The sequence below is a fragment of the Trachinotus anak genome, unplaced genomic scaffold, assembly GCF_046630095.1.
Source record: "Trachinotus anak isolate AG129_WGS33_773 ecotype Australia unplaced genomic scaffold, CSIRO_AGI_Tana_v1 ptg000009l, whole genome shotgun sequence".
NCBI lineage: Eukaryota > Metazoa > Chordata > Actinopteri > Carangiformes > Carangidae > Trachinotus > Trachinotus anak.
Window position 1 is genome coordinate 1,840,920 of NW_027273860.1, and position 11,727 is coordinate 1,852,646.

The following is an 11,727-nucleotide window of genomic DNA, read 5'->3' on the forward strand; positions in this document are numbered from 1 at the left end:
TCTTTTTTCAAAATAGGAATATTTAGAATTTTTTTTTTTTCTATTAACTATTTATGACACTGAAATGATTCTAAACGAGGAGAATAAAAACACTCATGAAAGCAGCAGGCCTACAGCAAATCATCAAAGTTTATTTTCCTGCACATTTAAAAGCAAATAAAAGTATAAGCTTGTATCTATGAATGTCAGCCCCATCATTTTAGAAAAAAAAAAAACAAAAAAGCATCAGCTCAGTTTTCTGTGGTAAACGAGTGGTATCAACGAGCCTCAGCAGCGTATTAAAGTTCAGACTGTGTTTCCTGCTCCTGCTGTTTTGGTTTTTTTTTTTTGTTTTTTAATTTTCCGTAGAAAATGAAAGGACGCCACAGGATCTCAGGGTCCAACGTGCAGCCGCAGTTCACGTCCAAACTCTGAGCTCAGTTACTCACAGAACCACAAAGCTTGACTGTACGTGACAGACTCTGCAGCACAGGAAATGTAAACCTACATTCAAGTACTACAGAGTGAGTCGGTGATGCCCCCTAGTGGTAAAATAAAGACATACAGTATACAAACCCCCCCTTTAAGCCCAATCTCTCACTCAAATAAATTAGCTCGGTAATTTTGCTCCTGCATCAGGGTCCATCAGGCAGTATTTACACCAGTGCTTCAGCCAGTTCAACATTTTTACAATCCAACGGAAAAAAAGAAAACAAAAAAACTCAAATTATTCATTTGGTAAATTAGATTTCTAATTTTAAACAAGCTGCTTGAGGAGAGAAGCCAGAGGTAAACAAATTTACAAAACCAGAGTAGAAAACAGGCACACGTCGGGGGTTTAGAGAATTTCAATTCTTGCTGCTCCTGAAGGAGAAAACCAAACTACTGAGCATGTTGATGATAACCCCGAGTCTTCACCTGCCATCTCCTCCACATCCAGAGCACGAGAACACTGACCCAACCTTTACACTCAATCCTGTGTGAACACGGAGAGTTTAAATTTAGCGTGTCGGGTTAAAGGGCAGGTTTATATCCAACACCTCGCTCCACTCCGATGACTCCTGCCCTTCACTTATTTCACATCCACAGATCTGAGGGTTCACAGCTGGATGACAAACCTACAGCTGAGTTCACTCGTTCAGAGTCCAAACCCCACAGATATTCAGCCCAGTACCACAGGGTCAAATATTCAATCCTAAATGTGACAAATTCAAATGTAAAAAAGAAAAATTGTTTCTGAAGAATAGAAAAATAAGACAATGTCTGTTTTTGAGTGGCTCCGCAAAAGATTTCACAAAACTTCAAACGTCTGGACCAAACCTTCAGTGCATCTGACTCCCCATGACATAAATCTGACTTAAGTTATTTCTGTATGTTAACAGACAGCTTGCAGTACCAAACAGTACCGATGTTAGATCATGTTTTTGGAAAGCGTGGTCGTCCCATCGCAACACAAAAAACAGTTTCTGTTGTGAGCTGCTTCTGTGTTTAATTCACATTGTCTTGGTTGGAAAAATTACATGATCCATTTTCTCCCAGATCAAGAATGAGCACTGCGGCTCCCTCGAGAGGAGGAGGCCTCGACGCTGCCAGGTTTAACAGACGGACGGCACCGAGTCCTGACAGACTGTGAGACAGAGAGCGGCAGTAGAGTGTGGATCTGTGGAAGCTGGGATCAGACTCAGGATCTGAGCGATGAAAGGAGCAAAGAAAGGACAGAAATAAGAGGGATGGAGCAGCAGGAAGAGAGTGGACTCACTCCACTAATGCAAAAACTACAATGAACTGCAAAACAAAAACTGCATGTGTCACCGTTACCGTGTCTCCATTACACACCAGAGTAGAGCCGCAAACAACCAGTTATTATTATCATCAATTAATGTGAAAAATACACCGTCTCTTAATCAGTTGTGGTCTGCAAAATGTAGAAAATGGTGAAAACTTTCCATCATCACTTCAAAGAGCCCAAGATGAGTCATGATTGGCAGTTCCTCAGACAGTTTTGTGTCAATCAGTTAATCCACTAATTGTTTCAGCCCTACTCCACAGTGGGAGGTAATACAAAAAAAAACAAAACAAAAACACAATCAAAACTGTCTCACAATGATAATATCAGCAGTTCTCTTACAGAGGCTTTAACGAACAAGTGTCATCTTTAAAGAAAACCAGCAACCTGAAGAGAAAAAGTCCTCGTGCCTCATAAACCCAACACACCTGGTCAAGGATGTTTTTCTCCCTCATGCGACAGCTTCAGAAAACAGAAATCATTACACAAAAAGGGCTGTGTGTGTGTGTGTGTGTGTGTGTGTGTGTGTGTGTGTGTGTGTGTGTGTGTGTGTGTGTGTGTGTGTGCGTGTGTTTTCAACAGTTTTTAAGCTGAAAGTAGAGAGCCAGCCATTGCTGTGCTTGGCACTGGTCAAAGTTTCTCAGTAGCGAGGGCAGAGGGCGCTTGATGTGGCGCTCACAGCCCCCCTCCTCCTCTCACGTAGACGGGCAGGTGAGGTTTCGTCGCCGTGGTGTCAGGCACCCATCACTCGTCTGAGCCGGCCGAGCGTTTCTGGCTCCTCTTGCGAGGAGATCTTCTTGGAGATGCTTTGTCTGGAGAAGGAATGAAAACACTGAGTGTGACCGACTTTGAATCACAGAAGAGAAGATCCTGTCAAACACACAGGTTTCAGTGTCTTAGGATGAACTTAAATGTAGTAAATGTTCTTCATGAAGTTTGAGTTTGGTGAAAAAAAATTAAATCATCAATTAGTTATTTAGAAAAACCTGAGAAAAACTCAGACAGTGACAAAAACACCCTGAAAACCTTCATACACAGATTCTACTGAGGCCGTTCAGGTTGAAGAGGAATCATTTATCAATAATCAGTAATGTTTAAGAAATGAAAAGTAAAATTAATTATTATATTATTATTGTCCTGTAAACGTGTAAAGTTACGGACATTGAATTATAGATTTGCTCTGGATTATTACACATCGAACCAGCTGAGATAAGTTATTGCAGATCTGTCAGAAACAGAAATGCCAAACGAGGTTTGAGGACATTTAGAAACAGTGTCAACATCACACACTTTGTCCAGCAGACAGCACTGAAGTTTATTCTTAGTCCTAACCCCAGCGGCCCAGGTTCAAGTCCGACCTGAGGCCTCGTGCTGCGCGTCATCCTCTGTCTCCCTGACTTTACTGTCTCTCTTTCACTGTGGCTTTAACATAAAGGCAAAAAAAATAACATAAAAAACTAAAGGATCTATATCAAAAATGTTCATATTCATAAGTTATCACAGCCGAATTATTGCTGAACTGATTCTGACTGTTACCACCAGCTTCAATAACACTGAATGAACTGGTGAACAGAGAACTAAGTACCAGGAGGGACAGAGATGCTCCTCGAGCTCCTGTTTCTGGTTGATGTGTTAACTATTAAAATCCACCTGTGTTTCTGAGGACACGAGGATAAGTTCACTGAGCCGCTCTCTGCTCTGAGCAGCACAGTGAAGGTGCAGAAACTAAGAAAAGAACGATGCAGCAGACGTCGGTGGGACAGTCTGTTCATGCAAACACAGCCCTGAGCAGAGATCACCTGTGTGGCCGCACCACACCTGTGCAGGGCCTTCAAAGCAAAAGCTCAGATAAACATTACACTGATCTAAACTTTATTCTGAGGTAGAGATGCTCTGATAATAATCAGCCTCAAACTGAGGCTGATTATTTCTGTTTAAGGGACAAGTTCACATTTTTCTCAGCTGTCTGAATAAATCACTCGTCCTGTTGATAGTGGAAACTAAAACATCTCTTCTTCATGAGCTTTTAACGTAAGTGAAGCCGGAAAAAATGTGCAGCCCTTGTTTTGTGTAAAGATATGTTCCGGGTTTTATCTGAACAAGGCCTCAGCAGTGATACAAGTCTGGTTAAAAGGGTTTTGAATGTTTGTTTTTTTCCTTCTATCTTGTGAAATTTGTGTTTATTATATATAATGATTGAGTCCTGTTAATTTCAATGTTATATTTGACAACAATAAAACTTGTAATGCAATTTTGTGTCATAGAAAATCCTATGAACAAATTTGAGAAAAAAAAAGGAAGTTTAGTTAATAAAAATCAAGTGGATAGTTTCCTTTAGAATAAAATTCCCTCGTCGTGTTTCTCTGGACGGTGTAAAACCTGAGGCTTTAGAAGATATCCGCTGATTTTTCTAACTGGGACGGTGGAAACTGTCAATATGTCTGTACAGAAGGAGGGCTGCAGATTTCACTTACACTGGGAGCACATGAGGAGAGGATCTTTAAAAGGCCACTATTAACTCGATGAATATTAACAGTGAGTAAAAGCTGATTAATGTTTTTGAAAAAGTGTGAACCTGTCAGTTAAGTCTCCAACATGGATCAGAGTCCAAACCCTGATACATCAGAGCATCTGCACCTCCAGGAGAAGACAACACACTCAGTCCATCATTCATCTGAGAATCAACAGACCAGCAGCAGCACTGCAGTTAGACTTCAGTAAAAGTAAAGAGTCCAGAGAGCTCTGTGTTTCTGACACACACATCCACACGACACGAAGCAGACCTCACCTCTGCGACTCTGCACTGAAGACGCAGGAAAGCGTGACAGCGAGGAAGGAAGAGAGAGAAACAGAAGAAGAAGGTGAGTGATCCTCATGCACAGTGAAGGTTAAAGTTAATTCAGAAACAGGTGGAGCAGGAAGAGAGCAGAGACACCTGCACGTACACGTCAGCTGATTCAGTGAGGAAACAGACGTCGAAGGACGTGGTGAAGGTTTCAGTGTTTCCATCGATTTCTTGTTATTTTCAGGAGGGACAAGCTTTCGTCTTAATAATGTGTATTTGTGCTTTTATCACCTCAGTGCAGGAATCTCCTTCCTTTTCAAAATATTAAGTGTTAAAGTTCACTACATGTCCTAATTAAATTATCCATAAAGTTGCAAAAGTTTCCCTAACCCTATTATCCTGCTCCCACAAGACAACATGTGCAAACAAGATAATGACTTTAGTGCAAAAGATCCACATTGTTTTAATCATTTGGATTAAATAAAATAATTCATCTTTCAGGTTTTTGTGGTTCTGAAAATATGTGATCCAAATACGGAAACAGGCACATTTTTATCGTTACTCAGCAGCTGGGAGCTGTGAACGGTGTGTGTGCAGGACGGGAGCAGCACATACTGATCTGGTTGAGGGTTTCCTGAGGGATCCAGCTCAGGTCGACGTCGTTGTGGCTCGAAGTTCCCATTTCCACCTTTGGAGCTGGACGCCTCCTCTGCCACCACGCGCACACACACACACACACACACACACACACACACACACACACACACACACACACACACACACACACACACACACACACACACACACACACACACACACACACACACACACACACACACACACACACACACACACACACACCAAACACAAGTTCTTTTACTTGGACTTGATGGTTTGTGATCTGGAGCCCTGACTTCAGTTAAATTATGTTTTTTGTTCTTTTTACTAAAATGAAACGTATGTAGGTATTTCATCTTTCAAAGTGTTGTGTTGATGCTTTAAACTGCTCGGTATTTTTCCTAATAAATCAAAATTAGCAAATGTAATATGTAAAAAATGGAATTAACTGATTTTTTCAATGCTACGTGTATTAAAACTGTTTTTAAAAAATTATCCAATTTTTGAAACATTTGCTAAAACTGACTCTTCACTTTTGTTCCAGATAATAAACATGATATTACAACTGTACCTTCCTGGACTCCAGCAGCTGGTGAAGGCCGACGATGACCAGCAGCCCGAGGCCGGACAGGAAGACGTACATGAAGATCCTGAGACAGAGAAGAAGAACGGAAAGAGTAAATATGAGTGAACAATAATAATAATAATAATAATAATAATAATAGTAATAAAATGGGCAGAGAAGCAGAACAGCAGTAAAAGCTGATAACCACTTACGTCTCTCCGTCTAGTCCGTCCTCCCTCTCAGTGATGGTGACCGTCTGGTTGAACACTGCATCCTGGAAGATGTTTCCCTACAGAGAGGAAGAGAAAGTAAGAGAAAGAGACACAGGTGACCCCCCCCCCCACTTCACTCACTGGTGAACCCTGCCTTCCTCTTCATCCTGACAAACCAACTTTAAGACTTTTCAGGAACGTATGAGCACATCTGACAGAAAGAGCCTGTTTCTGATCAACCACAGACGCTGATAAGAGTTTAACATGATTTGACATCTTACTTTGAGGAATACGAAAATGTTTTTCTTTACTTTTTTTTTTTTTTTTTGACAATAGAAGCTGAATAACTAATGTAACAATTACGACAAAAATTCTTGCACATCAAAAAACATTGTCTGTGGAATAATTTGTTCTTTACCATAACCTTGTCTAAATACAGTCAAATTGAAAAGATTATTTAAATCATGAACTTTCTGATCAGTGAGTGTGAATCAAACCAGACATCTGGTGCCAGATGTTAGTTCCTAACAGTCTGGATACTTGATGCTGCAGCATTCATGAGCTGTAGTCAAACAATATTTTAATAATTATCAAGTCTTGAGATCACAAACACAACCCCCCCCCCCGAACTCCTTACACTGCTGTCCTTGTAGTTGAGGTTGATGACGAGTCCGAACGGCCGCCCTCCCATCGGCTCAGCGGGGATGAAGGAGTACTCAAAGGTGGCCTGTCTGCTGGGAGGAACCACGGTGCCCAGCTGGAGAGCGGTGAAGTTCTGGATGTAGAACTGGTAATCCTGACGAGACAGACATACACAAGTTAGACCGAGCCATTAATCCTAACACCTCTTTATTTGTGCCGGTGGACCCAGAGAAGTCTGAGGTTGTTCATGTTGTAGGAGGAGACGTGTTTTTGTACCTGTGGGTAACGGAAAGAAGCATCCAGAGACTCCACAATGAAGTTCTCTGATCCCTTGTTGGTGAAGCCGAGCAGGAACTTGACGATGTTGTTGGCTGGGAAGTCTGGAGAGAAACAGGGAGAAGGATCAGACGAGGTTTTCACGACAAAAACAGTTCACTCTGCTGCTGCAGCACAAACTGCAGAAATCACAGACACTTACCTTCTCCTTTGACAAACAGGATGGTGGTGTCAGCATTGGGGGAGGCCTTCACCTCTCCAACCAGCGCCTCTTCCTCTTCATCCTCTTTTTCCTCCGTCTAGACAGAAAGAGATTCAGATTTAGTTTCCCTGAATACCCACCATACAAGCTTCTAGTTAGGGTCACTTCAAAGACTCTTAACTAAGAAGCTGAAACTAAGGCAAATATTTTGCATGTTTACTTGATAAATGACTCAATTACCAATCTCAATGTGTCAACTAATCAGCTCTAATCCCTACACAAGAAATACTGCTGGGCAGGAGTTAAAGTACAGTCGCAGCCTTATACACCAACAGCTGATTCTTCATGTTTTCTATCATTAATGAACATCCTGTGATACACAAGACAATCATTTCCAATATGTCTTGAAATTGTAATTGAAGAGGGAAACCTGTCGCTGGAAGAGTAAAATCACTTTTCAAAAAGCTGGAAATGTGTCACTGTGTCATGCAGCTCCCTCTGAACTGAACACAACTGAAACAATAAGTCGATTACCTGGCTAAAGTAGATGAATCATTAAAGTAATTTTGCAGCAGGAATTTCACAGGTTCTAATTTAGTGAATGTGAATGTTCTCTGATTTTCTCAGTCTTCTGTGACAGTATATTGAATATATTCAGATTCTGGACTATTGGTCATAAAACAAAACATTTAAATACAACTTTGGGCTTTGGGAAAATTGTGATGAACAGTTTACTGTTTTTTGGCATTTTACAGACCAAATGGTTAAATGAGAAAATAATGTGCATGTTAATTAATGAAAATGAACAAACAACCTCTATTTTTTCAAAACAGCAAAAACAGAAAAAAAGACTGTAATAAGTCATCAATAAAGTGTTGAAAGAGAACATTTATTGATTATTTGCTGATACTTTAACCCTGTGGTGTAATCACTCAGTCACTCACCAATTCCACATTTTCGTCATCTTCCACTTCTGCTTCGTCATCTTCATCCTCAGCTGTCACATCATCCACAACATCTTCATCCACAGCCTCAGCTTCCTCATCCTCTGTCAGATCCTGGGCACTAACCACCGGCCCTGATGAGTGGGAAAAGAGGAACATCATTAAAACACTTTATACATTTTTCTATTTCAAAAAATTTATATTTATTAGACCGAACAGTGAGACTAAATTTTGGGGAAAGATCAAAACTGATTGCAAGGTTGTGATTTTCTTCTGTGGTTCAATGTGTTTCCACATGAAAAAGACGTTGGAGGGTTGGACTTCGGGGGTGAAAGAAGAATCTGACTTGAAGTTCAAACACTGAGAGTAAAAAGACCTGAAAAGAACATCTGAATGAAAAGATGTTTCAGAATCACTCCTCCTCCTTTATCCCCTTAATGGTTTTATACATGATGAGAGGTGCTGCCTTAAAAACCTCAGGTCACATTTTATTATCCACACTGCAGTTAAATCAATAAGAAATTAAAATATAGTAAAGGCACCGCAGTACAACAGCCCTGCTATAAATCCTACAACCTTCATAAAGGTAGTAAAGGGCTCAATATTTTGTATTTATACAGATGACTCTCTCAATAAAAGGCAATACAATTATAAAGCAGCACAAATTACAGCCTCTGTTTTAGAGAGTTGAATCAACACCTCTCTGTCATCATGGACACAGATTTCAGGGCTAGTAATATTACACTGCAGTAGTTCTAATGAAGTGGACCTAATAAAGCTGAGTGTGGATGATATTTTTGGAAACATTGGATTTGCTGGTACAATACAAAATGAATGACACCTGATTTTCTCATTTTATCCACACTGCTCTCTCCCACTGCACAGTTCTATCAATCAAATAAATTACAGAGGCCCTGTGCATCATTTTAAAAACATTTTTGCTCAAACATTTGGCTCTTTACATGTGGTCTCAAAATCTTTTCAATCACGTGCGTCTGAAAATGTAAAAACAACATGTGCATCAATGCTCCTTAGAAGCAAAAATACAAAAAATATAAAGCTCCAATATGAGCACTCATGTATGATAAAGTCTCCTCCTACGACTGCTCCAAGTAATTGTTCGACTTCTGACTCTGCATGCTGGAAAAAATGTTTTAAGACGAGTTTTAAAGGAAAATTTGTGCTTTGTAATACCAATTGTTGTCATTTTGATGAAACAATGCACATCAGACATTTCAAGAGCTGCAGCTAACCTGCCCTTCCGCCCAACAGCACTGCGTCCAAAATAAATAAATTACTTTCTGAATAAATAATTAGGACAATAACACGCAATGTTGAGAATACTGAACACGTTGTTTCGAATCACAGATGTTTGGCTGTTTAAATAACTTCATGAACTTAAAATAACTCAGCCAGTGAGACCTGTACCTGCGACGTGAGCTAGCCTGGTAAAAGTGGCTTCATCGAATTTACTGCGGCTTTTATAAGTGTGTAGTGATTACTCTCAATATTATATGTGGTAACTCGGGAGTTACATTTAAAAGGTTTTACATTAGGAAGCTGCTGAGTGAGTTAAATCGTTAGCAAAGCCACTTAGCTTCCCGGCTAACGGCTAACAGGCAGGCAGTAAGGACACGTCAGTCTAAGCAGGCGGACAAACTGCACACATGCAGCTAACACACACACGACGAAAATGAAGCATTCACAGGAATTTAACTCTTCAGGGAGGTAGTTCAAAAATAACCACGAATGACGAAGAGGCGTCTCGTTTTTACATCCAGTTTCTCTCAGCTAGCACATGCCAAAAGGGGAACGGCCTTCTCCCCACAGCGGCTGGTTAGCTGCTACCACTAGCATGTTAACGCTAACTGGCTAATTAAAAACTCTTCTTTGTTCTTCGTCACCGCGAGCAGCCGTATCACAGGCTCACCTTTGATGAGGATAGTCGCCGGGAAGGCTAACAACGCTAGCAGCAGCAGTTTGGGTAGAAATTTCATCATCTTGGATCGGAATCAGTGCGTCTTCATTCAGCGTCCGTCAGACTGAGCGCGCCTCTGAGCAGCTCCCGTCACAATTCCTGCGGCGCATGCGCAGAAAAACGCTGACCGCCCGGTGTTGTGGTGGAATTTGTTCCCCCTCGAAATCTGTCTTCAGCGGTTTGTGAGGTGACAGTTCTTCGTCCCACAGGTAACTAAATGTAGTCAGCAAGAGGTTAAGTTGAGGTTAACCATCACAAAAGACGACTCGCTTGTGTTGGGGATACATTTGTGTTCAGGTTAAGGGAAGAGGAAACACAATTCGACGGAGAAACAGATTTCGACATAACACCAGAACTGAAGGCTCGTCAAAAAAGCTGCATCAAAGTTTATTTTACTCCACGATTGCTGCTGAACGACCATCTTTCCTCACGGTGTTAACATCTGAATCTCCTCTTTTACTCTAAAACGGATAATTATCACGTAAGAAAAGGAAAGTCCTGTTAAAAGTGGAAACTATGGAACCAAATGGTACTTCCTGCAACAGATTTCAAAATAAAGGGCCAGAAACGCGCAAGTCTGTGAGATTGGTGCATCTAAGCACGTACACGGTGCTACACTGAGTATGAGCTTAGACTGGTTAAACACTTACAATGAACATCTGAGGACCTGCATAGTTTCTCAGCAGAAGCTTTTTACATCTACAGCCGATGCATTCTTCTCCCACAACAGAAGGAGTGGTTAAACTGTACATTGATAGATTGTGTTGTTATGGCAAGTCACTTGATTTGGAGAGTTGACTGTTGACAATATATGTACAACCAATAGAGACAACTGACAAATTAGAAAATAAGGAAAAACGTGAATAAATGAGTGGAGAAACATAATGAATGCAGATGCTTACACACAGGTGTAATGTATAATTCAGCAGTTTACTTCAATCCCTTTATAGACATGATTCATGAAAATAAACAGTTTGATTTATTTCTTTTTACAACAAATAACATACGAACTAAAGGTCGCTGAGGCTGATGTCTGACCTGATTTGTTTTGTCTGAATCACCAACAAAAAAGGATCCGCTGCCAGATTAAAACACGTGAAAAAATCTTTTATGAACAAAAGAAAATCAATGCATTATAACGTGCACAAATGATCATCTCAATCTTCACAGCGACCCCCTCAACCTCTCTGCACCTCCAACACACAGGTGAACAGGTGCCTATATTAACTATGGAAGTCCACAGCACCACCCATCTCCACGTCACCCAACTTTCCATCAATTACCGTGATCGCACAGAAGACAAGAATATGAATGACTGTTATCACAAACACTAATAAATAACCCCAGAAGTATAAATCACAAATCCATTCCTGTCTGAAAACCAGTCATGGCTCCTACATACAATATAAAACATTAACATGCTGCTTTCACAGCAAACTCCAGACATAATCTTCCTTTTACTGAGATTGTCAGACAACATTTCCGTCACTGACGCTGTGAGAGACTCTGAGCCTCTTCAGCTTAATTTCTCGGAGCTTTACACTTCACAGTTTAGAGATGAACCGTTGACCAACAATTACCCAGTAATATTCCTTCAGCCATGTGGTCAGAGCAGTGTTTCTTCATTTGATCACACACACAAGTTGTATTTCTAAGAGCGTCTGAGTCTTCACTTTAGGTGTCAAGACTTCAAAATGATCTAAGCCTCATAAAAATCAAACCTCAGAACTTCCAAACAGT

The 11,727-nt window shown here is 40.7% G+C and overlaps 1 protein-coding gene across 2 annotated transcripts; it reads right to left on the reverse strand.

The window, feature by feature from the left end:
• Positions 1 to 111: 111 nt before the first annotated feature.
• On the reverse strand, positions 112 to 10,096 carry ssr1 (signal sequence receptor, alpha). Of its 2 annotated transcripts, XM_071484429.1 has the most exons (10): positions 9,940 to 10,096; positions 8,010 to 8,143; positions 7,066 to 7,162; positions 6,864 to 6,967; positions 6,583 to 6,741; positions 5,946 to 6,022; positions 5,740 to 5,818; positions 5,166 to 5,259; positions 4,554 to 4,568; positions 112 to 2,577 (listed from the first exon to the last, which is right to left on the reverse strand). In XM_071484429.1, exons 1-10 carry the CDS (start codon positions 10,007 to 10,009, stop codon positions 2,510 to 2,512), a joined length of 897 nt encoding a protein of 298 aa, XP_071340530.1. In that variant the 5' UTR covers positions 10,010 to 10,096; the 3' UTR covers positions 112 to 2,509. The 2 variants fall into 2 exon arrangements, with proteins under 2 accessions (XP_071340530.1, XP_071340531.1); XM_071484430.1 differs by lacking the exon at positions 4,554 to 4,568.
• Positions 10,097 to 11,727: the final 1,631 nt, after the last annotated feature.

What these genes read in the sequence shown, in the direction of transcription:
- ssr1 (XM_071484429.1), bottom strand. Translation starts at nt 10,009, where the DNA reads ATGATGAAATTTCTACCCAAACTGCTGCTGCTAGCGTTGTTAGCCTTC. An exon ending in ATGACGAAAATGTGGAATTG is followed by an intron (nt 7,163 to 8,009) that starts GTGAGTGACTGA and finishes CTTTCTGTCTAG; the next exon opens with ACGGAGGAAAAAGAGGATGA. An exon ending in TCAACTACAAGGACAGCAGT is followed by an intron (nt 6,023 to 6,582) that starts GTAAGGAGTTCG and finishes TCCTCTCTGTAG; the next exon opens with GGAAACATCTTCCAGGATGC.